The sequence below is a fragment of the Panicum virgatum genome, chromosome 6K (genome assembly GCF_016808335.1).
Source record: "Panicum virgatum strain AP13 chromosome 6K, P.virgatum_v5, whole genome shotgun sequence".
Classification (NCBI taxonomy): domain Eukaryota; kingdom Viridiplantae; phylum Streptophyta; class Magnoliopsida; order Poales; family Poaceae; genus Panicum; species Panicum virgatum.
In genome coordinates this window covers 297,969-321,944 of record NC_053141.1, presented here as the reverse complement: position 1 = coordinate 321,944, position 23,976 = coordinate 297,969, and the positions used below count along the sequence as shown (strand labels likewise).

At 44.7% G+C, this 23,976-nt stretch overlaps 1 protein-coding gene across 1 annotated transcript; it reads right to left on the bottom strand.

Moving 5' to 3' along the window:
• On the bottom strand, positions 1-22,670 carry LOC120639281 (regulatory-associated protein of TOR 1-like). The gene is made up of 4 exons (XM_039915253.1): positions 22,412-22,670; positions 703-817; positions 470-554; positions 1-342 (listed from the first exon to the last, which is right to left on the bottom strand). The coding sequence occupies exons 1-4, from the start codon at positions 22,668-22,670 to the stop codon at positions 7-9; spliced, it is 795 nt and encodes a 264-aa protein (XP_039771187.1). The 3' UTR covers positions 1-6.
• Positions 22,671-23,976: the final 1,306 nt, after the last annotated feature.

Sequence of the window (23,976 nt, the reverse complement as noted above, 5' to 3'; positions counted from 1 at the left end):
CTCGTCTTACTTGTAATTTTCCTCGGCGTAGATAGAGACAAGAGCATTATCACCAGCACCAGCGGCCAAGAGTGATTTATATGGGTGGAAAGAAAGGCAATTCACACTGCCAATTCTTTGGCCCAAATACGATGGCTGGTAGCGAATTATAGTCAACTGTTCTCCTTCAAGACTGAACACTTTAATCATCTGCTTGGCTGAACCACTCGCGACAACAGGGGCATGCCGATGAATAGCTAATGCTGTAAGTGAACCCCTGTGCGCCTCGATAGTCAGGCATGGTTCTGCTGCCCTTCTTACATCAAGAAATTGAATGTCCCCAGCTTGGGATGCACTTACAATCTGTGATAACATAAATGATCATCAATATAAGAAGGCATTGTAAAGCCTGCCATAAAATGGTTTGACATGCTTCATCAAATCAAAACAAAAGGCGCATAGCATACAAATGAAGATAGGTACTATTTACCTTATATGGATCAAAACCAGGCTGAAAGCCTATGCCAACAACCTTTTCTGTTCTTGGGGCATGCGGCCTGGCCATATAGACAATCCTACAATATAGAATAAGAATATTCATAGTAAAAAATAAGTTGGCGGAAAAGAAAGATGAAGCAGGATATTGGATAGGACACATGGAACATATCCATAGTATGAATCAAATGGCTGAAGGCCAGAGGATCTGAATACTAAAATGCTTACCTATCAGGTGTGCGAACATCAAATATCCTAATAGAACCATCAGCGAAACCAGCAGCAAAATGTCCAGAGCGGACCTGAGATGCAGACTGAAACAAAGAAGCAAGCAGAAGCCATGCTCAAAAACATACGATGTGAACCAAATTAGCAAAAGAGATGATGGCAAGAACCATGGAGACAAAGCAATCAAACATTACATCTAGCATGCTCGAGATGACTGTGATGTACAGCAAGTAGCTGGAGAAAAGAAGACACGACGGCAGGCAAGAAAGTGGAGTTCTTCAGAAGTAGAAGCATTAACAAAGGGAGTTCATGAGTATGCTATCTTTCTTGCTGATAGAATTCATGTTTAAATTTCCTTCTAAAGTTCAGCTATTTAACTATAAAATGCTCACCTCTTTCTTATTTTTGTTTTTGCGAAGGTATGGCCAAGGTCACTGGAAGCATATTTTGAGTAGTAATTCTGACTGTTTCAGTGGGAGAACATCGGTGAGTTTTAGAGATAAAATTGAGGATTTTTGTTTGTTAACATTTCTGTGTCCAATGACCGGTTGTATCTTCTAGGTGGACCTAAAAGATAAATGGAGGAACATGATGAATTCCAGCAAAGCTCCTACGTGTAGTTGAAGTGCCTTGTTTGACAAATGTAAAGCATAAGCAGTGTGCTTTCAGGTACAAGCAAACGAGATGCGCAGTTAGGTTTTAAGAGAGACAAGACTCTGTATATACGTTGGTGCTGGGTCAGTACGAAGCGGGGAAGTGCAACTAGAGAATTAGGCAGTATGTTGCATGTTCATATAACAATACATGGTATGCTCCCTAGTCATGTAAACTAGAGTCTGCACGCCAACGGCGCACCAATCGTTCAGCGTTTGCAATGGCTGCAGGATTTTACTGATACAATTTAACATTGAAGTGTTTATAGTAATACCAATGCTTAGCTAACATGTTTTCTTTGCTGCTTATTACACTTTTATTAGACAGTAACCTCAAGACTACTGAAGTAACATATGCGTGCGAAAGTCACTGTTGCAATCCATGTATAAGATGGATTAGCTTTTCGGCAAACATGCATCTCGAGGTTATGTTGAGGAGAAGTTTTGTGTAGGAAAGCGTAGGTTCGTTGGTATTGATGTGTTTTGTAACTAAACAAAATTTTCTAACCTCCAAATATCAATAACAAAGTGGTATAAGCATTGAAACCTTAGCATCATGCCAGGTTAAATTCATGCGCATGGTATAAGTTGGGAGGGTTCTTTCTTCACACTACTACGGAGTACACATGCTAATAAACATAAACAGGTAGCTAATGTTGCTGAACCCATCATCCTCAGGCTTGCATACAAAATATAATCAGTCGTCCCCATCTATCTACAGTCGCCCAGCCGCTCTATCCATCCTCCCTGCCAAAAAACAACCATCATACATACATAATTCCACATTCGGAGCAAAAGGAAATTTCTTCTTTAAGCACTAAAATTGGCTACACACCTAGACTCCGCAGATCACGACAGTATCTGCTTCCGCACATGCATCGGAATGCTTTACAGGGGCCATTCACATCATCAAAATCAACGCCATAATCCTGTAATCACAATTCCAAACAAGGTTCACAAATGCAAACATTTACCCATGTATCTCAACAGCATTCACAAAAAAAGCATGTATCTCAACAGATGCTTTCGAGAAAAATGTATCTCAACAGATGGCCAAAATGCATGAAAGGAAAATAAAACAACACATTCCAGATGCAATATTAGCAGATGAAATGATTTTAGAAAAATCTACTGGAGTAAAATCTTTTTCAATTCAGGTTGTTCTGCAGGGTGAGGCCTTTGATTCTACAGCCATGAAAAAAAGCCTAGCTGGATTCCATGTCTAGATGGCAAAGATATTAAGGTTTTACTATCGCCAAAAAATCAGCATCGGCGGTCCATAGTGTCGGGGTCTGCAAGGTACCTTAATGGATTGGTTATGCACCGTAATTTATTTTGGCTCACCTACACAGTCCACCTTACCTCCCTATGCACCACTCATGCCGCAAGGAACTCATCTAAGAATACGGGTGGGCCGAGAGACCTTCATTAGAACTGCAAGATTTTAGCGATACGAGCGCTGCTCTGTGGCCTATAGTAACTAAATTTTAGAAAAATCTACAAGGGTCAAATCTTTCCGATTCAAGTTGTTCTGCAGGGTGATGTCTTTGATTCTGTAGCCGTGAAAAAAAAATCTAGCTCGATTCCGTGTCTGGATGGCAGAGATACCAAAGTTTTTCTGTCGCCACAAAATCCGCATCGACGGTCCTCGGTGTCGGGGTCCGCAAAGTACCTTAACGGAGTGGTTATGCATTGTAATTGATTCCGATTCATCTACACAGTCCACCTTACTTCCCTATACACCACTCATGCCGCAAGAAACTCATCTAAGAATATGGGTGGGCCGAGACATCTTCATCAGAACTACAAGATTTTAACGATACGAGCGCTGGTCTGTGGCCTATAGTAAATGCTTTTTAGGAAAATCTACAGGGTTCAAATCTTTCCGATTCAAGTTGTTCTGCTAGGTGAGATCTTTGATTTTGCAGTCGCGAAAAAAAGCCTAGCTCGATTTCGTGTTCGGATGGCAAAGATATCAAGGTTTTACTTAGCCACAAAATCAGCATCGGCGATCCACGGTGTCAGGGTCCGCAAGTTACTGTAACGGACTGGTTATGCACCGTAATTGATTCCGACTCATCTACACAGTCCACCTTATTACCCTATGCACCCCTCGTGCCACAAGGAACTCATCTAAGAATACGGGTGGGCCGAGACATCTTCATCAGAACTGCAAGATTTTAGTGATACAAGCGCTGCTCTGTGACCTATAGTAACTAATTATTAGAAAAATCTACAAGGGTCAAATCTTTCCAATTCAGGTTGTTCTGCAGGGTCAGACCGTTGATTCTGCAGCTGTGAAAAAAATCCTAGCTCGATACCGTGTCCGAATGACAAAGATATCGAGATTTTAACCAGCATTGGCGGTCCACGGTGTCGAGATCCGCAAGGTACCTTAACGGACTGGTTAAGCACCGTAATTGATTCTAACCCATGTACACAGTCCACCTTACCCCCCTATGCACCACTCATGCCACAAGGAAATCTTCTAAGAATGCGGGTGGGCCGAGACATCTTCATTGGAACTGCAAGATTTGAGCGATATGAGTGCTGCTCTTTGGCCTATAGTAAATGATTTTTAGAAAAATCTACAGGGGTTAAATCTTTCCAATTCAGGTTGTTCTGCAGGGTGAGGCCTTTGATTCTGCAGCCGTGAAAAAAAGCATAGCTCTATTTTGTATCCTGATGGCAAAGATATCATGGTTTTACTATCGCCACAAAATCAGCATCGCCGGTCCACGGTGTCGGGGTCCGCAAGGTACCTTAACAGACTGGTTATGCTCCGTAATTGATTCTTACTCATCTACATAGTCCACCTTAGCTCCCTATGCACCACTCATGTCACAAGGACCTCATCTAAGAATACGGGTGGGCCGAGACATCTTCATTAGAACTGCAAGATTTTAGCAATATGAGCGCTGCTCTGTGGCCTATAGTAACTAATTTTTAGAAAAATCTATAGCGGTCAAATCTTTCCAATTCAAGTTGTTATACAGGGTGATGCCTTTGATTCTGCAGCTGTGAAAAAAACATAGCTCGACTCCATGTCTGGATGGCAAAGATATCAGGGTTTTACTATCGCCACAAAATCAATATCAGCGGTCCACGGTGTCGGGGTCCGCAAGATACCTTAACAGACTGGTTATGCACTGTAATTGATTCCGACTCATCTAGACAGTCCACCTTACCTCCCTATGAACCACTCACGCCACAAGGAACTCATCTAATAATATGGGTGGGCCGAGACATTTTCATCAAAACTGCAAGATTTTAATGATACGAGCACTGCTCTGTGGCCTACAGTAAATGATTTTTAGAAAAATCTACAGCGGTCAAATCTTTCCAATTCAAGTTGTTATGCAAAGTGAGGTCTTTGATTCTACAGCCGTGAAAAAAAGCCTAGCTCGATTTTGTGTTCGGATGGCTAAGATATCAAGGTTTTACTGTCGCCACAAAATCAGCATCGGCGGTCCACAGTGTCGGGGTTCGCAAGGTACCTTAATGAATTGGTTATGCAGCATAATTAATTCTAACTCATCTACACAATCCACTTTACCTCCCTATGCACCACTCTTGTTGCAAGTAACTCATCTAAGAATACGGGTGGGCCGAGACATCTTCATTAGAACTGCAAGATTTTAGCGACACGAGCGCTGCTCTGTGGCCTATAGTAACTAACTATTAGAAAAATCTACAGGGGTCAAATCTTTCCGATTCAGGTTGTTCTGCAGGGTGAGGCCTTTGATTTTGCAGCTGTGAAAAAAAAGCCTAGCTCGATTCTGTGTCCGGATGACAAAGATACCAAGGTTTTACTGGCGACACAAAATCAGCATTGACGGTCCATGGCATTGGGGTCCGCAAGGTACCTTAACGGACTTGTTATGCACCGTAATTAATTCTAACTTAGGTACACAGTCCATCTAACCTCCCTATGCACCACTCATGCCACAAGGAACTCATCTAAGTATACGGGTGGGTCGAGACATCTTCATCGGAACTGCAAGATTTAGCGATACGAGCGCTGCTCTTTGGCCTATAGTAAATGATTTTTAGAAAAATCTACAAGGGTCAAATCTTTCTGATTCAGGTTGTTCTGCAGGGTGAGGCCTTCTATCTATAGTCAAGAAAAAATCTTAGCTCGATTCCGTGTTCAGATGGCAAAGATATCATGGTTTTACTGTCGCCACAAAATCAGCATCGGCGGTCCACGGTGTCGGGGTCCGCAAGGTACCTTAACGGACTGGTTATAGAACGTAATTGATTTTGACACATCTACACAGTCCACCTTACCTTCCTATGCACCACTCGTACCAAAAGGAACTCATCTAAGAATACGGGTGGGCCGAGACATCTTCGTCAGAACTGTAAGATTTTAGCGATACGAGCGCTGCTCTGTGGCCTATAGTAAATGATTTTTAGAAAAATCTTCAGGGGTCAAATCTTTAGGATTCATTCTGCAAGGTGAGGCTTTGATTCTGCAGCCGTGAAAAAAATCCTAGCTCGATTCCGTGTCCGGGTGGTAGAGATATTAAGGTTTTACTGTCGCCATAAAATCAGCATCGACGGTCCACAGTGTCAGGGTCCGCAAAGGTACCTTAACGAACTAGTTATGCACCATAATTGATTCCGACTCATCTACATAGTCCACTTTACCTCCTTATGCACCACTCATGCCGCAAGTAGCTCATAAGAATACGGGAGGGCCGAGACATCTTCAACAAAACTGTAAGATTTTAGCGATACAAGCGCTGCTCTGTGGCCTATCGTAACTAATTATTAGAAAAATCTAAACGGGTCAAACCTTTCCAATTCAAGTTGCTCTGCAGGGTGACGCCTTTGATTATGCAGCTGTGAAAAAAATCCTAGCTCGATTCCGTGTCCGAATGATAAAGATATTGAGGTTTTACTGTCGCCACAAAATCAGCATCGACGATCCACGGTGTCGAGGTCCGCAAGGTATCTTAACGGACTAGTTATGCACCGTAATTGATTCTAACTCATGTACACAGTCCACCTTACCTCCTTATGCGCCACTCATGCCACAAGGAACTCTTCTAAGAACACGGGTGGGCCGAGACATCTTCACCGAAACTGCAAGATTTTATCGATACGAGCGCTGCTCTGTGGCCTATAGTAACTAATTATTAGAAAAATCTAAAGGGGTCAAACCTTTCTGATTCAAGTTGGTCTGCAGGGTGAGGCCTTTGATTTTGTAGCCGCGAAAGAAACCTAGCTCGATTCCGTGTCCTGATGGCAAAGATGTCAAGATTTTACTGTCTCCACAAAATCAGCATCGGCGGTCCACAGTGTCGGGGTCCGCAAGGTAACTTAACGGATGGGTTATGCACCATAATTGATTCCAATACATCTACACAGTCCACCTTACCTCCCTATGCACCACTCATGCTGCAAGTAACTCATCTAAAAATATGGGTGGGCCGAGACATTTTCATCAGAACTGCATGATTTTAGCGATACGAGTGCTGCTCTGTGGCCTATAGTAAATGATTTTTAGAAAAATCTACAGGGGTCAAATCTTTTTGATTCAGATTGTTTTGCAGGGTGAGGTTTTTGATTCTGCAACCATGAAAAAAAGTCTAGCTCCATTTCGTGTTCGGATGGCAAAGATATAAAGGTTTTACTCTCACCACAAAATCAGCATCGGCGGTCCACGGTGTCAGAGTCCACAAGGTACCTTAATGGACTGGTTATGCACCGTAATTGATTTCTAATCTACAGTCCAGTTTACCTCCCTATGCACTACTCATGTCTCAAGGAACTCATTTAAGAATACGGGTGAGCCCAGATCTTTGTCACAACTGCATGATTTTAGTGATACGAGCGCTGCTCTGTGGCCTATAGTAAATGATTTTTCGAAAAAAATTGCAGGAGTCAAATCTTTCCGATTCAGGTTGTTCTGCAGGGTGAGGCCTTTGATTCTGCAATCATGAAAAAAAAACTAGCTTGATTCCGTGTTAAGATGACAAAGATATCAAGGTTTTACAGTCGCCACAAAATCAGCATCTACGGTCCAAAGTGTCGGGGTCTGCAAGGTACCGTAACGGGCTACTTATGCACTGTAATTGATTAGGACTCATCTACACAGTCCACCCTACTTCCCTATGCACCACTCATGCCACAAGGAACTCATCTAAGAATACGGGTGGGCCGAGACATCTTTGTCAGAATACAAGATTTTAGAGATACGAGTGCTGCTCTCTGGGCTATAGTAACTGATTTTTAGAAAAAATTACAGGGGTAAAGTCTTTTGGATTCAGTTTGTTTTGCAGGGTGAGGCCTGTGATTCTGCAGCCATGAAAAAAAGCCTAGCTCGATTCCGTGTCCGGGTGGCAAAGATATTAAGGTTTTACTGTTGCCACAAAATCAACTTCGACGGTCCATGCTGTCAAGGTCCGCAAGGTACCTTAACGGACTGGTTATGCATCATAATTGATTTTGACTCATCTACACAGTCCACCTTGCCTCCCTATGTACCACTCATGCCGCAAGTAACTCATCTAAGAATACGGGTGGGCCGAGACATCTTCATCAGAACTACAAGATTTTAGCGATACGAGCGCTGCTCTGTGGCCTATAGTAAATAATTTTTAGAAAAATCTATAGGGGTCAAATCTTTACGTTTCAAGTTATTCTATAGGGTGAGGTCTTTGATTCTACAGTCGTGAAAAAAAGCCTAGCTCGATTTCATGTTCGGATGGCAAAGATATCAAGGTTTTACTGTTGCCACAAAATCAGCATCGGCGGTCCATGGTGTCGGGGTCCGCAAGGTACTTTAACGGACTGGTTATGCACCGTAATTTATTCCGACTCATCTACACAGTCCATCTTACCTCCTTATGCACCACTCATGTCTCAAGGAATTCATCTAAGAATACGGGTGGGGCGAGACATCTTCATCAGAACTGCAAGATTTTAGCGATAAGATCGCTGCTCTGTGGCCTATAGTAAATAATTTTTAGAAAAATCTACAGGGGTCAAATCTTTCTGATTTAGGTTGTTCTGCAAGGTGAGGCCTTTGATTCAGTTCTCTCGTAGCCGAGAACTGAAGCGCCACCATGGTAGGCCCAGCATGTACACGAGCGCGTGGCGGGTCAGTGCGCGGGCATCTGGGATGCACTGTTGGCTCTAAACGCTTGGATAGTCATGGCCAAGAGTGGAGATCCTGGTCCTTTGTCGCGTATAGGTAAGCTGGTTCGATGTCTTGACAAGGACATCGAGTCCTTTTGGGTGGGTGATTGTAACAAAGCAGCCCACGGATGGGTTGTGCTGTTGGCACTTAACGCACGGACAGTCGTGATTAGCAGGTGTGGTTCACTTAGCTATTCTCCCAAGCTGGGTCGTTACAGATTCCGGCGATGGGGGTGCTCGCCGTGGTGTTATTTCGATCGGACCGTGGGTTGAAAACAGTCTGTTAAGTTAAACCTTTAAGCTAATGCACCTGATGTGTTTAAATAATGGCCATTACGCTTGATTAAGTAGGTTTAACTTGGCGGTTCCGTCACAATATGCCTTCTTTTATATGCGATTGGAAATTACTAGCAGTTAGACCTCAAAAGTATACTACCATTTAACCTTCAATGTTGTCTGGTTTTTCTATGCAATTCTTTCCTAAGTAAACAATTTACTTCACGAAACGCTGCCTTTGCATTGCTAAGCCTTCTCTTGGTCACAGTATAGAAGCAAGAAGTTTAATTTGAACATCATCCATCTAGTTCGTTTTTAATTCGTCACAGTATTTATTTATTGCAGGAAGAGGAAGGATATGGAATGAGTCACATCTGCCAATACTTCATCCTACTTGTCGTGCTTTCTTCGAAATGGTCAAAACTGAAGAAAGGCTTCTGTCCTGCTCGTCAACAAAACTGAAGGAGCTATTTCATGCTGTGGCCTAGGAAGCATCTATCTTATGGTCTCTACTTTCATGCTGTATTCAGTTTCACAGCCTTCCCCCTGTTCTTTGTAGCTCCTCTGCTGTACAGCTTCTTCTCTTCTTGCTTTTTAGCTTAGATGGGCTTTGAACCACAACGGTAAGTATTCATTCTCTGTGTTTTTTTAGTTTAATAAATTTTTTCTCACAGCGGGGGTCTCCCTTAAAAAAAAAGTTTATCGTGTGTTCTGTAGGTTCGTCAAAAAATTAAGCTTGTCGTGTATCCAGCTGTTTTAAGTACAGTCTTTAATTTGTATCACTGTGTGGATGTGTCATCTGGTCCTTGATGTTATACCAATGCAAGTCTGTATGTGAAGTTTAATCTCTAAGTTTGCATGTGTTTTACCAGAGACTCCTTTGTGATCTTTTGGCACCATGCGAGATAGGGAAATGATTGCTCCTTAGCTTATCGGTGAATGTTTAATATGTGGTGTAAAATGGCAACTCGATAAACTTGCGGTCTGACCGTGTTGATAGCCAAAATTGACATCAATCGTTCTGACCGGTCTAACCAAGCGGTCTGACCGGTCTGGTGCCGTAGCCTGCCCGGCAGGGACCGACCGGTCTGACCGGTCTAGGAGGAGTCCAAGTCAATTAAGGTTTCTTTGTAGATTTAGATCTGTAATAAGAGATTCCTTGCGGGATAAGTCCACCCCACCCTATAAATATAAAGGGTCACGGTCGATTGAGATACAACTCAATCAAACCAATCAAATACATTTATCTTTATCTTTTTTACCCTTCTTCCTCCCTACTTTTCCAATATCGACATGCTATTCTTCTCTCGTCTCCATGGCGTTTGAGGACACCCTAGCTGGCCTGCCGAGCCTAGGGAAACCCTACGCGCGCTTGCCCCGACAGGGTCCCTCCCGGGTGAGCGTTCGTCGGATCATCGTCGTTCTACACGGCGACCGGTCTGACCGGTCCAGATAACCGGTTTGACCGCTCCACGCAGGAAGCGCTGCAAGGAGATCCTCCTCGCGCCGTGCGACCTAGCGTGATGTGTTGGCCCATAAAGGCATCAACACAAATTGGCGACTCCGCTGGGGAAGAAAATATGGCTGTCATGGCCGATCTATTAAACTCCAGCGATATGATGGTACTTGAAGGATTTCCTGAAGACCTGCGTAAGGTTATCCACATAAATTTGCATTCTCACTATTATCGGGTAACGGAACAAGGAGTCATCATGATGAAGATATCTATCATCGACGAGTTGAGGATGTACGATCTACCAAGGCATAGTAAGTCCACAGCTACTTTTATAAGTGGTTTGCTTACTTTTGTGGATGAGCTGATTAATAAAAAGAAGAGTGTAGATCCAATTCCTTTTATTCAAAAGTCGGCTATTGAAAAGCTGGCTAATAATCCTTGCAAAAATTTGCCTGATGTTGCTTGTCAAGATACAATTCGGCTGTCCCAAGCCGAAATTGTTGAACCAAAATCCCCTAGCAAGAGCGCATAGACTAAATCTAGTACCTCAACGCTCGGGGGGCCAACAAAACAAAGGCAAAGATGCTAATTGCATTGCAACCGGTCTGATCGGTTCCACGGCCAGTCTAACCGGCTCATCTAGTTTTTTGCAAAATAAATCAAAACCTAAGATGGTTATGCCCAAAAATCCTGAGATTGGTGTTTGGAAAACCATTGAATCCAAAGGCCGTCACAAGCATCAAAAGGAAAAGTCGAAGCCCTTTCTTGGAGATCTTCCGGCTAAATTCAAAAAACAAAATAATGATGCTAGTCGGCTAAAACATCCAAAACATTCAAGATCTACTCCAAGACAGCAATTTAATGATCGGAATCGGCAACAGAATAATTTTTCTAATTCAATGCCGTTGTCGTCACATAGGTCACCTATATCTATGCCATGCGGATCTTATTACAGCATGCCTTGTTTTTATCCGTCATGGTATTATAATTCATGTATGCCGTCTCTTCCTAGATATTTGTGTTCAGATTATATTATCTATAGGGAGCCGGCAACTAGTAAAACATCACCTACCATTAATGACCAATTTAATGAAAAAGATCGGTCTATGCAGAAAAACAAATACAAGGTGATCAAGCAAGTTTATCGTATCAAAAAAGATGGACGATTAAAAAAAAATTTAGATTTGACACTCGATAAAGAAAAACCGGTTGTTGAAGAGCAATCGGATAGCTCAATTAGTAAAACTGTCCCTAATGGTGATCATGATTCAAACAATGTAGTCGAATAATTTTCAAGTTCGGCCGGGGGGGGCAAGATAAGAGCAACCATATCGGTTCTGACAGGACCGGTCTGACCAGTTCGTCAGACCGGTTGGTCTGAACCTAGAAAATCTGGTGGTGCAAAAAATAGGACCAAGCCGACCTTTGAGGAGCTTGTGGATAAATACAAGATGTCTGAACAAAAAGAAAGCAATCAATTGGAAGGTAAACGAAGAAAGAATTTTTCACCACCAAGATCAAAAAAGCATCAACGGTCATCGTATTGGTCTTCATCATTTATCCCGTCGATGCACGTACCATGGACTGCATATTCAGGTGTGTTTAATCCATGGTTTGGTCAAAATCCTTAGCTGCCATATTATGACTATCAGTTTTATGCTTTACCAAGGAGCTATGATTTGTATAATTGGCCGCATTGACCGTCTCAAGATTTTTGTTATTGAACATGCTAAGGAACATAAAGCTGAAATAGTTTTCTGATCTTAAGCTAGAAATTGTTACATTTTCTAGTTCTCTTATTTCGGCTATTTTAGCATGTTTAAAGATAATATATAGCTGATGCATTGCTAATCATGGTCCTTAGACAATTTTGGCTCAGAAAAATATTTTTTGGCAAGCAAGCTTTACCAAAAAAACAAGGAGGTATATGTTGACAGCCAAAATTGGCATCAACCGGTCTGACCTGTCTGACCAGGCGGTCTGACCGGTCTGACTAGGCGGTCTGACCGGTCTGGTGCTGTAGCCTGCCCAGCAGGGGACCGACCGGTCTGACCGGTCTAGGAGGAGTCCGAGTCAATTAAGGTTTTTTTGTAGATTTAGATCTGTAATAAGGGATTTCTTACGGGATAAGTCCACCCACCCTATAAATATAAAGGATCACGGCTGATTGAGATACAATCCAATCGAACCAATCAAATACATTTATCTTTATCATTTTTACCTTTCTTCCTCCCTACTTTTCCAACCTCGACATGCTGTTCTTCTCTCATCTCCAAGGCGTTTGAGGATGCCCTAGCTGACCTGCCGAGCCTAGGGCAACCCTACACGCGCTTGCCCTGACGGAGTCCCTCCCGAGTGAGCGTTCGTCGGATCATCGTTGTTCTGTACGGCGACCGGTCTGACCGATCCAGAAAACTGGTCTGCCCGCTCCACGCAGGAGACGCTGCAAGTAGCTCCTCCTCGCGCCGCACGACCTAGCTCGATCGTGTGTCGGCCCTAAAAGGCGTCAACAGGCCGCTTCCCTCTACTGGGCCTTGCCTTGCCGCAGGAAGCTAGCAGGCTGTGCGGCGCCTGCGGAGCCTGCAGCAACATATGAATTGTATAACTTCTAAAAAAATCCAAAGAACCTACAATTTACATCTACTAAATATGCCAAACTAAACCAACTCAGAAGAATTTGTCACAGGTGGCCCCATGGGACTCCGGCAGTAGTCTGCCCATCGACACCGATGAGGAGGAGGCCCAGGAGGATGGAGCAGAGGGTGTTGGCAAGGGCGGCGGGGCAGCTGTCCGAGGCGCCGCCGCAGGCGTGGGCATGTGGCCACTGCTGGCAGGAGTGCTATAGTTGAGAGGAGTCTATTCATCATTTTTTTTTAATGTCAAGTGGCTAAGCTCATGTGGAACATCTTTTTTTCTTTTGGCATTTATTCTCCTGCTTCTGTGGCTGACTTGTTTGGTTCTTGGAGGAGTTGCTTGATCTAAAACGTGTTGGTAAAAGTAACCAGACAAGCAATAACCCCTGGCAGCCTTAATTGAAAAATCAAGCTTGTTTTGCATAAGAATTCAAGTATGCTTTGGGATTCTTGTATTGGAGAGCTCATTTGTGTAGATGCTTGCTAGCCTTTGCTATTCATGTTTACCTTGTTAGTTGGCTAAGCTAGTGGTGATGCTTTCTTTTCTAACCAAACCTGAATCATATGCTTTGCTCTTGAACTGTGTGAGATATGTTCATTTGAGCTTGTTGCTTGCCCCGTAGCCCTCACATGCTTTGTATGCTAGAATTTGTGTCTAATTGCTTTTCATCCCTGAATGAGCTCATTTTCATACACTTGTGGCATTTGCACTTCATATTTTGGGAGAGTGGTCCTTGATGTGTGCATTGTCAACAAGGGGGAGAGATTTCACCAACCTTGGTCAAGGGGGAGATACCTTGGACAAAGGGGGAGTGAGTTCAGGGGGAGAGCTGCATTATCCTAGGGGGAGCACCACCCCAGGGGGAGAGTTGCATTGTGAGATGGGCTATAATGCAGGGGGAGTTTGGAGTTTTAGCATGCACTTTTGGCCAGCTGTGTCGAGCCTTTGCCTCTTTCTGGAGGAGCTGGCCATTTGCTTCTAGCATGGCTGTGTTGAGCCTTGCCTCTTTCTTGAGGGGCCATGCTTTGTTGATCGGCTGCGTTGAGCAGTTTCCCTTGTCTTAGGATGCCATCTTTTGGCTTTGCTTTGTTCACTACTTGTGCCCCTGTTTCGGCCTTTCTTTGGCTTTTGGGCACTTGAGTGGATATTCTTTGTTTTTCACGCGAGGCTGGAGGTCGTGAGTTCGATTCCCACGGACCCCGCACGCGCATATTCGCGTGACTTGTGACTTGCGACGATGCACATGTGCGGGGCCTCCTAGCCGCTCATCCCTTTTTTCCTTTAATTTTTGGGTGCAAAACCATTTAGTACCGGTCGGCAACACGGACTGGTACTAAACGATCACTTTAGTACATGGCGTTTTGATCGGTACTAAATGGCACGCCATTTAGTACCGACCAAGCGGTACCGGTCAGCCGCCCGGTACTAAACGGGGGTTGCTGACCGGTACAAATGTTAGATTTTCTAGCAGTGGTAGCTCACCCCTTTTGGATAACTCCGGTTTTGGCGAAACCGGCAACCTGCCCCTGGTTTTGACTATGGAACCAGGAGACGGTCTTGGGCCTCGGTTTTGACGCTCGAACCGGGAAACGCTTGTTGGGCCTCCAAAGGTGGTGACTTTATGGCTCACGACACCGTTCCGTACCCACGGTCGCACTCGTGGGCCAAGCCTAACTTAGGCCTCAACCCAAGCCACCTGCCAGTCCACTCGGCAGGGCTTTTATCATGCCAAGTCCACTCTGGCGTCAATCCATTTTAGTACCGGCCGGTACTAAATGGACGCGCCATTTTAGTACCAGCCGGTAACACCGATCGGTACTAAAATGCGAGATGTAGTACCGGACGGTGGCTTGGTCCAGTACTAAATTGGCTCTGAGGGCTTTCAAATTTGGACCCGGTATTAAAATGGCATTGGGGTAAGTTTAGTACCGGCCTAAAGTATGACCGGTACAAATAGCCAGGGACAAATGAGCCTTTTTCTGGTAGTGTACTGGACACGTGGAGGCCATCCGGACGAGGCGGAGAAACCGAAGACGCCTTGGACTCCATCGTGTTCGTTCATCCGAGTTTCCCGGCGTCTTTTCTAGCCCCTACGGGCCTTTCTCGTGTAAGCGTCTGTAATATAAGAGGTTAAGTGAAAACTGCTAGGGTTATGAGTCTGTAGAGTAAATAAGAAAGGTGCTGGTCATTAGCACCTCTCTTGGCTGGTTTAGGGTTTGCTTAGGCTTAGGTTTAAGCAGCCATTTTCGTCACCAAGCAAGAGCATCAAATTCCAAGTGTTCTAGAGTCATCTAGGGCCACAAAAAGAGGGTAGGAAGTGGGAGGAAGCTTGGGGACGTGATCCCTTCTTGTAATCCGACCTTCGATCTGGTTATGGAGTGAAATAAGATGGATTTTCGGGCAGCAACTTGAGTCCTTGTGTGCAGCTCCTCTCCCTTCCCTTTTTTCTTTGGTTTTGGCCTTGATTCTTGATCTTTTGTGTGTTTGGCTTTGATCAAGATCAAGGGCTTTCTATTGCCGGTGTTTTTAGACTTGCAAGGATGTGAAAATTATGTCTTATAATATCTCAATCCTGAAGGATTGCCACGAGCAAGTTGTTCTTGGGTTTCCCCCTTTTCTTGCCCAAAGGTTCCCTCTTCACGAGATCTAAGATTCCCACTAATCCCTTGATCTTTTTCAATAGATCTTTTGGGAATAGTTTCGGAATGGAGTTAGGATAGTGTGTGCAAAATTCGTGAAGATTGGTGAAGGTTCGGTCAAGTTTTGGCTTCGGGAACTCAAGTTTTGCGCTGCTGTTTTTCCCTGTCTATAACGTCCGGTGGTGTGTTCGGTGTTTAGTTCAGGGCTCAAACATGCTCCAAATGAGCTGAAATTTTGTGGAGCTCTTGTCCTATGAATCATAAAGATCCCATAAAAATTTCAGAATATTTAGAGGTGTTTTGACCTGGTTTTTGTATTTTTCTTTGGAGGTTGGTCTGTCTGTCTATAACGTCCGGCGAGTACAAAAGAAAACGTCCGGTGAGTGTAAAAGAAAACGTCTGGTGATAACGTCCGGTGAGTAGTTTTTAGAGGCTGTTTTGCTCGTTTTGCATCCGATCTTTTGGGTGTTGATTCGAGTGCTTCCGCTAAGCTTTCCTCGACGTGTCCTAGGGTCAATAGCACCACGTTGCTATGTGATCTTGCACGGTGTGAGAAGAGAGGGTTTTTGGGTCGTAGGTTTTATGTGTCGACCTATTCACCCCCCTCTAGGTCGCTCTTTCGGTCCTCAATAACAAAACTTTTAAAATATTTACCTAAGAGTAATAATATAATAGATACCTAAAATAAAGATTAAGGCTTTTTCTACCGTAGTTTTCAGTTCATTCACTCCTAAATTGATGTTACAAGTCTAATTTGAATCCAAATTAATTTGGATTTATTGGCAAGTTAGGTCCAAACGGTAGGAATGTAGTATGAGATCATAGGAAAATAGACATCTAGATTGCATAGAGACTTTGTTTTCGATGTTCTGTATATGAATAGATCTTTCCAACACAACCGAGAACATTGTAAAACTTACGTAGTAGTCATGGTACATAAAAAATAGAAAAACAAATTGAATTAACATATTGGAAAAATCATGTCAATACACCGCTTAATGCGGCACGTGCACCCGTTATCATGTTAGACGCATAGTTACATCATTAAATACGAGAAATGCACACCATATACAATAGCGAGATTATACCCATAGCAAAGCACGGGTATTTTGCTAGTAAACGCTTGAAGCCGTAGCTGCGGTAGCCACTCGCAACCAAAAACCCGACGGGCACAAACGGACGGGGAGCCCGTGGCCGCGAACGAACGGGGAGCCGTGGGCCGTGGTTGCGAACGGAAACGGGCATATTTAATTTTTTTGCCATTCTTATTCGGCCGTCTTTACATATTTGCCATTGGAGAGAGAAATTTTCCTAATTATTTGCTTTTTTGCTGATGTGGCATGCCACCGTATCCATTTTTCTGGCGTGGCACGCCACCAGAGCATGCCAACGTGGCAATGACACAATGCCCCTGCTGTCTCTTAGTGCACTCTCCCTATATCATGCGGGACCCACCTGTCATCTTCTTCTTCTACCTCTCTACTCCTCTCGCAGCAGCTTGTGTGATATGTGATATGGTTCTTGTCTTCCTTTGGGAAGACTTTGGTCTTGGCTTCTTCGATGGCTTTTCTGCATTTTTGTATCATATCATGCTTTGCATTCATGTACATATGCATTTTCACTTCACTAGCACTAGAGCTCTTTTGGTATGTTGAGTTAGTACTTGCTTGTGCTAGTTTGTACAGTTGCTCGCTTGATCATGGTTGGCTAAGCTCTCTTAAGTCTGTTGAATACTAATTGTGAGCTAAGTCCTTTTATTTCCTGAAAATCTCAAACCATGATCACCACTTGTTTTGGCTACTAGCATGTGTAGACTGAATTTGCTTATGCTATCTTGTACCTGCCTAGTATGCTATGTCCTTTGCTATGGAATCAAATATGCAACTTGAACTTATTGCTTTACATGGTAATATTGTGCTAAATGTAAAATGATTCAAAAATTGGTATCAAAAGAAAACCATGTGGTTTGAGCTAAATTGAAAGATCCAAGAGGGGTGCTTGACCTAAAATGTGTCAATAAGAGTGACCAGGCAAGCTACTAACCCCTGGCAGGCTTGTGATAGAAAGATCTAGGCGGGTTGCTTGATCTAAAACGTGTCATCAAAAGTGACTTGACAAGCAATAACCCCTGGCAGCCTTAATTGAAAAATCAAGCCTGTTTGCATAAGAATTCAAGTTTGCTTATAATCCTTGTTTTGGAAAACTAACTTGTGTAGGTACTTGCTAGCCTTTGCAGTTCATGTTTGTCATGCTAGTTGGCTAGGCTAAGTGGTGAGGCTTTCTTTTATACAATCCTGAAAACCATGCTTGCTCCTTATTACTATGAGAGTGACTATTTGAGCTTGATGCATGCTTCCTTGCCCTCACTTGCTCTGTATGCTAGAACTTGTGATTCCTAGCTTTTCATCCCTTCTGAGCTCTTTCAGTTGCACTCCTTGCATATCATGGCATATTTTGAGGGGGAGTTGTCTAGTTCAGGGGGAGTCAAGTTCAACGAACCCTTGATGTGTCCATTGTCAACAAGGGGGAGAGATTTGGATATGGACAAGGGGGAGAACTTGGGAGAGATTTAGTTGAGGGGGAGTTTTGCACCCATTCTGCATTTGTGAGGATGCATTTCAGGGAGAGCTTTGCATTGCTTTTAGCATGCTCTTTGCATCGGCGCATTGAGCCTTTTGCCTCTGTCTTGAGGAGCCGATGCTTTGCTTTCTTTTTGCTTCAAGTTGCCTTGGTTTTGCCTTTGCTTGGTTTTGGGCAGCTTGAGCATTTGTTTTTCTTCTTTTTCGGTTTTACGCTTTTCTCTTGTCTTTGTTCTATTTCAAGTTACAGGTTGAAGGTGTTGACAATGCACTCATCAAGGGGGAGATTGAGAGCCAATGGACCGGCCTCATTGCTCTCCTGGTGTGATGAGTGATTGTCAACGGTATACAAGCCCTCCGATGGACTGGAGGTAGAAGAAGTCCTCGATGGACTGAGACACAAGTCCTCCAATGGACCGGAGGCAATGCTCGGTGCCGATCGGCCATGGGAGCTCGGTACACGGAGAGGCGGTTCGGCAACGGCGGTGTAAGCCCTCCGATGGACTGCAAGGCGACTCCGATGGACTAGAGAAGCCGGGTGCCACCGTGGTGCTCCAACCCGAGTGCGTGGCGCGAAGGCGTGCGAGGGAGGATTTGGCGGCTTCGGCTCAAAACCGCCACCCAAGCTACCAAGACTTGGCGAGTGGGTCAAAACTCGTCAAGATAGAAGATTGGGCCAAACTCGGCCCAGAAAGCCCGCAAAATAAAGTTTCCCGGTTTTTGACTTCAAAACCGGGGAAAGTTTCCGGACTACTAGCTACATGGCGCACATCCAAGCGAGGCGGAGAAACCGAAGATGATCAAGACATCATCGTAGTCGTCCGATTGTATCGTTTACATGTTGGCCCCTCCGGGCATTTGTAAGATAGGGGTCTTAGTGTAAACTGTGTCAATTAGGGCCTAGGGTATAAATAGACTTGAAAAGACTCCTTGGAGACTCTCTTGGCCAGCTACAAACCCTAGGTTTCCTAACCCTAGCAGCCAAGAGCTAAAGAGAGAAAAGAGAGGAGATTATCTAGGAGATGAGTACCTAGTTTAGTCAAATCTTGTCATTAGTGGGAGGATGATGGGAGGTAGGCTCTAGGGATCTTGTAAGACTTGATTTCGTGATGTAATCTAAGTTTCCTTTCTTGTGATTCCCATGGAGTGAGCAGCAATTTTCGTCCTGCCCCTTTCCCTTCCCCGTTCTTGTGGTTTTGGTCCAAATCCTTGGATTTTGAGGTGTTTCGGTTTGTCCAAGGTTTGGATCTTTCTTTTGCCGGTGTTTTGCCTTGCTAGGACGTGGTGTATCTCACTAGCCTCGTGCTAGAATCATCCAACCACGAGCAAGGGCCGTTCTTGACGATTCTCGGTTTTTCGGGTTCAACTCATCTACCTCACGAGATCTGCAATTCCCGTGCAACCCTTGATCTTTTCAAGTGGATCTTTTGGGATTTGCTAGGGGAGGTCCTTAGAATCATCCATACAAATTTTCTTGAAGTTTCGTTGAGATTTGAACCGGTTTCGATCGAGTTTTCGGTGAGTCGGAGGGCTGTTTTTCTGTCTGTGAGTACAGGATGTTTTATAACGTCCGGTGTTCGGTCCGGTGATTAGTTCAGCGGGCAAACATGCTCCAAATGAGCTGAAATGTTGTGGAACTCTTGTTCTGTGAATCATAAAGCTCCCATAAAAATTTCAGAATATTTGGAGATGTTTTGACCTGGTTTTCGTATTTTTCTTTGGAGGTTGGTCTGTCAGTCTATAACGTCCGGTGATTAGTTCAGGGGTCAAACATGCTCGAAATAAGCTGAAATTTTGTGGAGCTCTTCTCCTGTGAATCATAAAGCTCCCATAAAAATTTCAGAATATTTGGAGGTGTTTAGACCTGGTTTTTTCTTTTTTCTTTGCAGGCCTGTCCGGCTGATTTCTGCAGTCCTTTCGTAGTTGGTTTGTTTGTGTCCGTTGTCTTTAGGGTTTGAGTGAGTGCTTCCGCTTTGTGTTTGGTACGTATCTGTTCAGTGGACGGTACCAAGCACTTGTTGGTGAACGGTGTCTAGCTTTGTTGTGGGTGTCGTTTCAGTTTGCACTGCGCTGGGGGATTGAGTTTGAGTTTTCAAGTGCTCCTATTCACCCCCCTCTAGCCGCACGTCTCGGTCCTACAGGCTCAACCAGTGGGTTTGGAATGGCTCGTTGCTAGCTCGCGAGCCGGCTCCACGTTGCTCATATATTTAGGCTATTTATTTTTAGATTATAAGTCTTTACATTTTCAAATAAAAAAATAACCCTTACTAAATATAAAATATACAATGATGAGATATCCTAACAGAAACATACATAACTAGGGGTTCAGTTATTAGCATAGCTTGTACCGAGCCAATGAAAGGCTCACGAACTGGCTTGGCTGGGCTCACTACTTTGAAGAGCCAAAAAATTAGGCTCGTCTTAGTCTCACTTTAGCTCATGAGCCACTCCAAGTTGAGCTAAGCCGCTTTGAGCCCAAGCCAGCTCACGAGCAAGTCAATTTTCTATCCCTACCCTCAAATCAAGGATGATTAATTGTCCGTTATGAGCAGTTAATTGGCCTTTAGGCTGGGCGGCGCTACGAATGTGCTGCAGCGTGATGGGTTTCTCGTGCCACTAGCTTATCCTAAAAGCCCAACTAACTGGGTTCGACTTGTATGCAATTACGGCTGCTGTGCAATCGTGAAAACAAATCCTCCTGTCCGCAGGATTACCATCCATCGGCGCTTGCCCTTTTTCACATAGATCCCTCTGCATCTTCCCGACGTTAGCAGCGATTTGGGGAAAAAAACTCTTGGGCAAATACCCTTGCGCTGTTTGTTTGTTTTGGCGACGCAGCGGCACTGCCTCGCTCTAGCCGCCGGCAGCGTTCTCACAGATTGTCCGCAGTCCGCACTGTCGTTGGGAATGCCGGCCGCTGCGCCACCATTCGTATCACCCTCTCCTCCACTGCGCAGCGGCGCCAATCCCATTCGTATCGTCGTCCTACTCCTACAACGAACGTTGCCCGCTGCGCCGCCATTCAAAACGCCATCCACGATTAAGGATTTTTGCCTACTACCATCCAGGATGATCATCTCTATTCTCTAGTCACGTTGGGATCTTCCCTGCCTCTCAGTACTCTGTTTCCTTCCTGGACTGGTGAGACATCTTTACTCATAAGCTAGGCTCAAGGTTTAACTCATGCATGGGCAGCCGGAGAACTAAGACCTGAAGGCCGGCCGGCGGCAGTGCACAAACTAGAGGCCGGCCGGCCGCGCGCGACATGCGGAGAAGATGACCAGGCGTGCCAAGAACAAAGGGGCAGTTGGGAACAAAGAGGGAGGGATGCGTAGGGGCTAAGCCGTAAAAATTCCAGCACCCGAAAACGATCGGGTGCTCTAGCCTAAGTGGAGGAGGGGATGAATTAAACACTCTAAAAACCTTAACCTATAGCTCCAACTAGTTTGCACAAAACTTAAACTAAAACAAGCTATATAGATGTGCAACTACAGTTCACCTTAGTGTGAAACTCTCATCCCAAAAGAGTTTTGCAACCTATAGCCAATTTTAACAAGATATTACACTAAGAAAGTAAAGACACATAAGTTGCAATATAAAATGTGGAAGCTAAAGGAGAGGGATGAGAGAAAGCGAACTCTCGACACGAGGATATATCCCGTGGTTCGGTTTGCCACAAAGACGCCCCTACGTCCACGTTGTTGAAGCACTCACAAAAAGTATCGCTTCCCGGCAATCAAGTCTCTTCTGTAAACACAATCCCGGTCACCTTGATCCCGATTTTCACTAAGGAAGATTGCCCACGAAGGAGGGGTCTCCGTCCCCCGCACAATATCATCGACGCCGCTCCACACCAAGCCGGAGGGTCGTTGACTTGCCGGCGAGCCACCAAGGCTCCAAGGATGCCGGCGCACCGAGATACAAGTTTGGTTCACTCTAAAACCACAGCACAAGGATCTAAACCTTACTTGATTACTCACTCAAGAGCTAACCTTGCACTAACACTCACATAGCTTGTGCTAAGTACTAAAGATTTGATCTTTATGCTCTTGGATGGTTTGGAGATGTTCTTGGGTGTGTGTGGGATGTCCAGCAACTCCAGCAATCTTCAAATGGCCGGGGAGCGCATATATATAGGCCTCCAAATCGAACTAGCCGTTTGTAGCTGTTGGTAGCTTTCTGCGCAGTTATCGGAACTTCCGGTGCAGAGGCATCGGTTCTTCCGATCACTCTGTACTCTGAACTAGCTGTTGGCTTTTCTGACACGGCCGCAACAACTTCAGAAACCAGTCAATGTTGTTTGAACCTTGTTGCTGAGTTTACTTCCTTTCTGCATTATCATAACTGACTCTTCTATAGAAGGAGGCTTGTAGTATTTCTCCATAGTGCCACCACCTGCCACAGATTTAGAGGAACTAGATCCTTTTGTGGGTTTATGTAGAAGAACTGCATTACAATTATCCAAATCTTCTTCACCACAGCTGTCATCTGAGTTATCTATGTCAATTTCACCTCTTTCCCTTTGCTTTTCCTTGGCTTTCTGATCCTTTTCATCTGTCTTCTTTGTAAGCAAATCAAACATCTCTTTCTGCACTAGAGGGGGGCATTTTGCACACTTTGTCACATTGAATCCTTTAATGCCAGCAAGATGATATTTAATTCTTGTAATACTAGCTTTGCAAAGCTTATCACAGTACTTGCACTTAAGCCAATGCTTCTTGGTTGGATCTTCGCAAACACAATGAGCCCATGCAGGGTCATCTGAGTTGATAACAACCTCTGATGTTTTTTCTACCGGCACTGGGGCAGAGGCAGCACTGGATGGGTTACCTATGCATACAAAACGTTTCAGAACATATCCAGCATATGACTGATTTTAGAACCTATGCATACAAAATTACAAATCCAGAGGTACACAAAGGTGAAGCTAACGTGCTGCAGTGATTTTACAAGAACAGGGCATTTACTATCTCAATTTCAATCACTGATTACTGATTGCACTTGCACAAGATCAAACAAAATTAAAAATCTACATTAGGGGCATACCAATCGGTTGAGGGGAGGAGAAGAATGAATAGAACATGCCTGTTTCTCCATCATGCCCAGACTGAGACATGGTGTGGGCTGGAGACTGGAGTGCTGGACGGGTGGTGCAGTCACTATTCGTCGCTGCTGCTCTTAGGGGAGAGAGGAGGAATCACTGACGCCCAACCTTGCCCTAGTGGAATTGCCGGTCGCCGCCGCCCCTGCTAGCTTGGAGAGGCCGCACTGTCGCAGGCTCGCAGAAGGTCACAGGCTTGGAGAGCTCGCACCGTCCCAAGCTCGCAGAAGGCAGTTCGTGGTGAAGAGGAGTGCAGGCACCGGGCACGCTTCTTCTTCTCTCCTCCATTTCCGATCGCCGCCGCTGGCTTCAAGCACCAGTCGCCGCCGTCATTTTGCGTGAGTCAGATAGGAGAGGAATGAGGCTAGGGTTACGGGAAGGAGTCACGGGGGGTTCTTTTTGGGCTGCCCATCCCGCCAAGCGATTTAGAATTTGGAGACCACGCGCTTCATTTTGAGCCCATGGGCTTCCTTTAGCGGCCGCAAAATGTCAGCCCATTTAGTGGTAATCTCCAGATTTCTCCGGCTTTTAGCGCCTCACAAACGTTAGCGTCAAATTTGAGCTCTCCTAGTGGTGCTGCTCTCCAGCAGCTATCTCCGGCTATAGCGGCAGCTATAGCCGGAGATTTTAAACCTTGATATGGAGACAGTGAATATTTTGAACTACGCGCCAAAAAACGAGTAGCAGCAACGGTGGATTTCGTACCCCGTTTCTGCTACCTCTGTACAGTAAGAGCGGTGTGTGATATCATATGGGACGAGACACACCAGAAGCGGTGCACATCAAA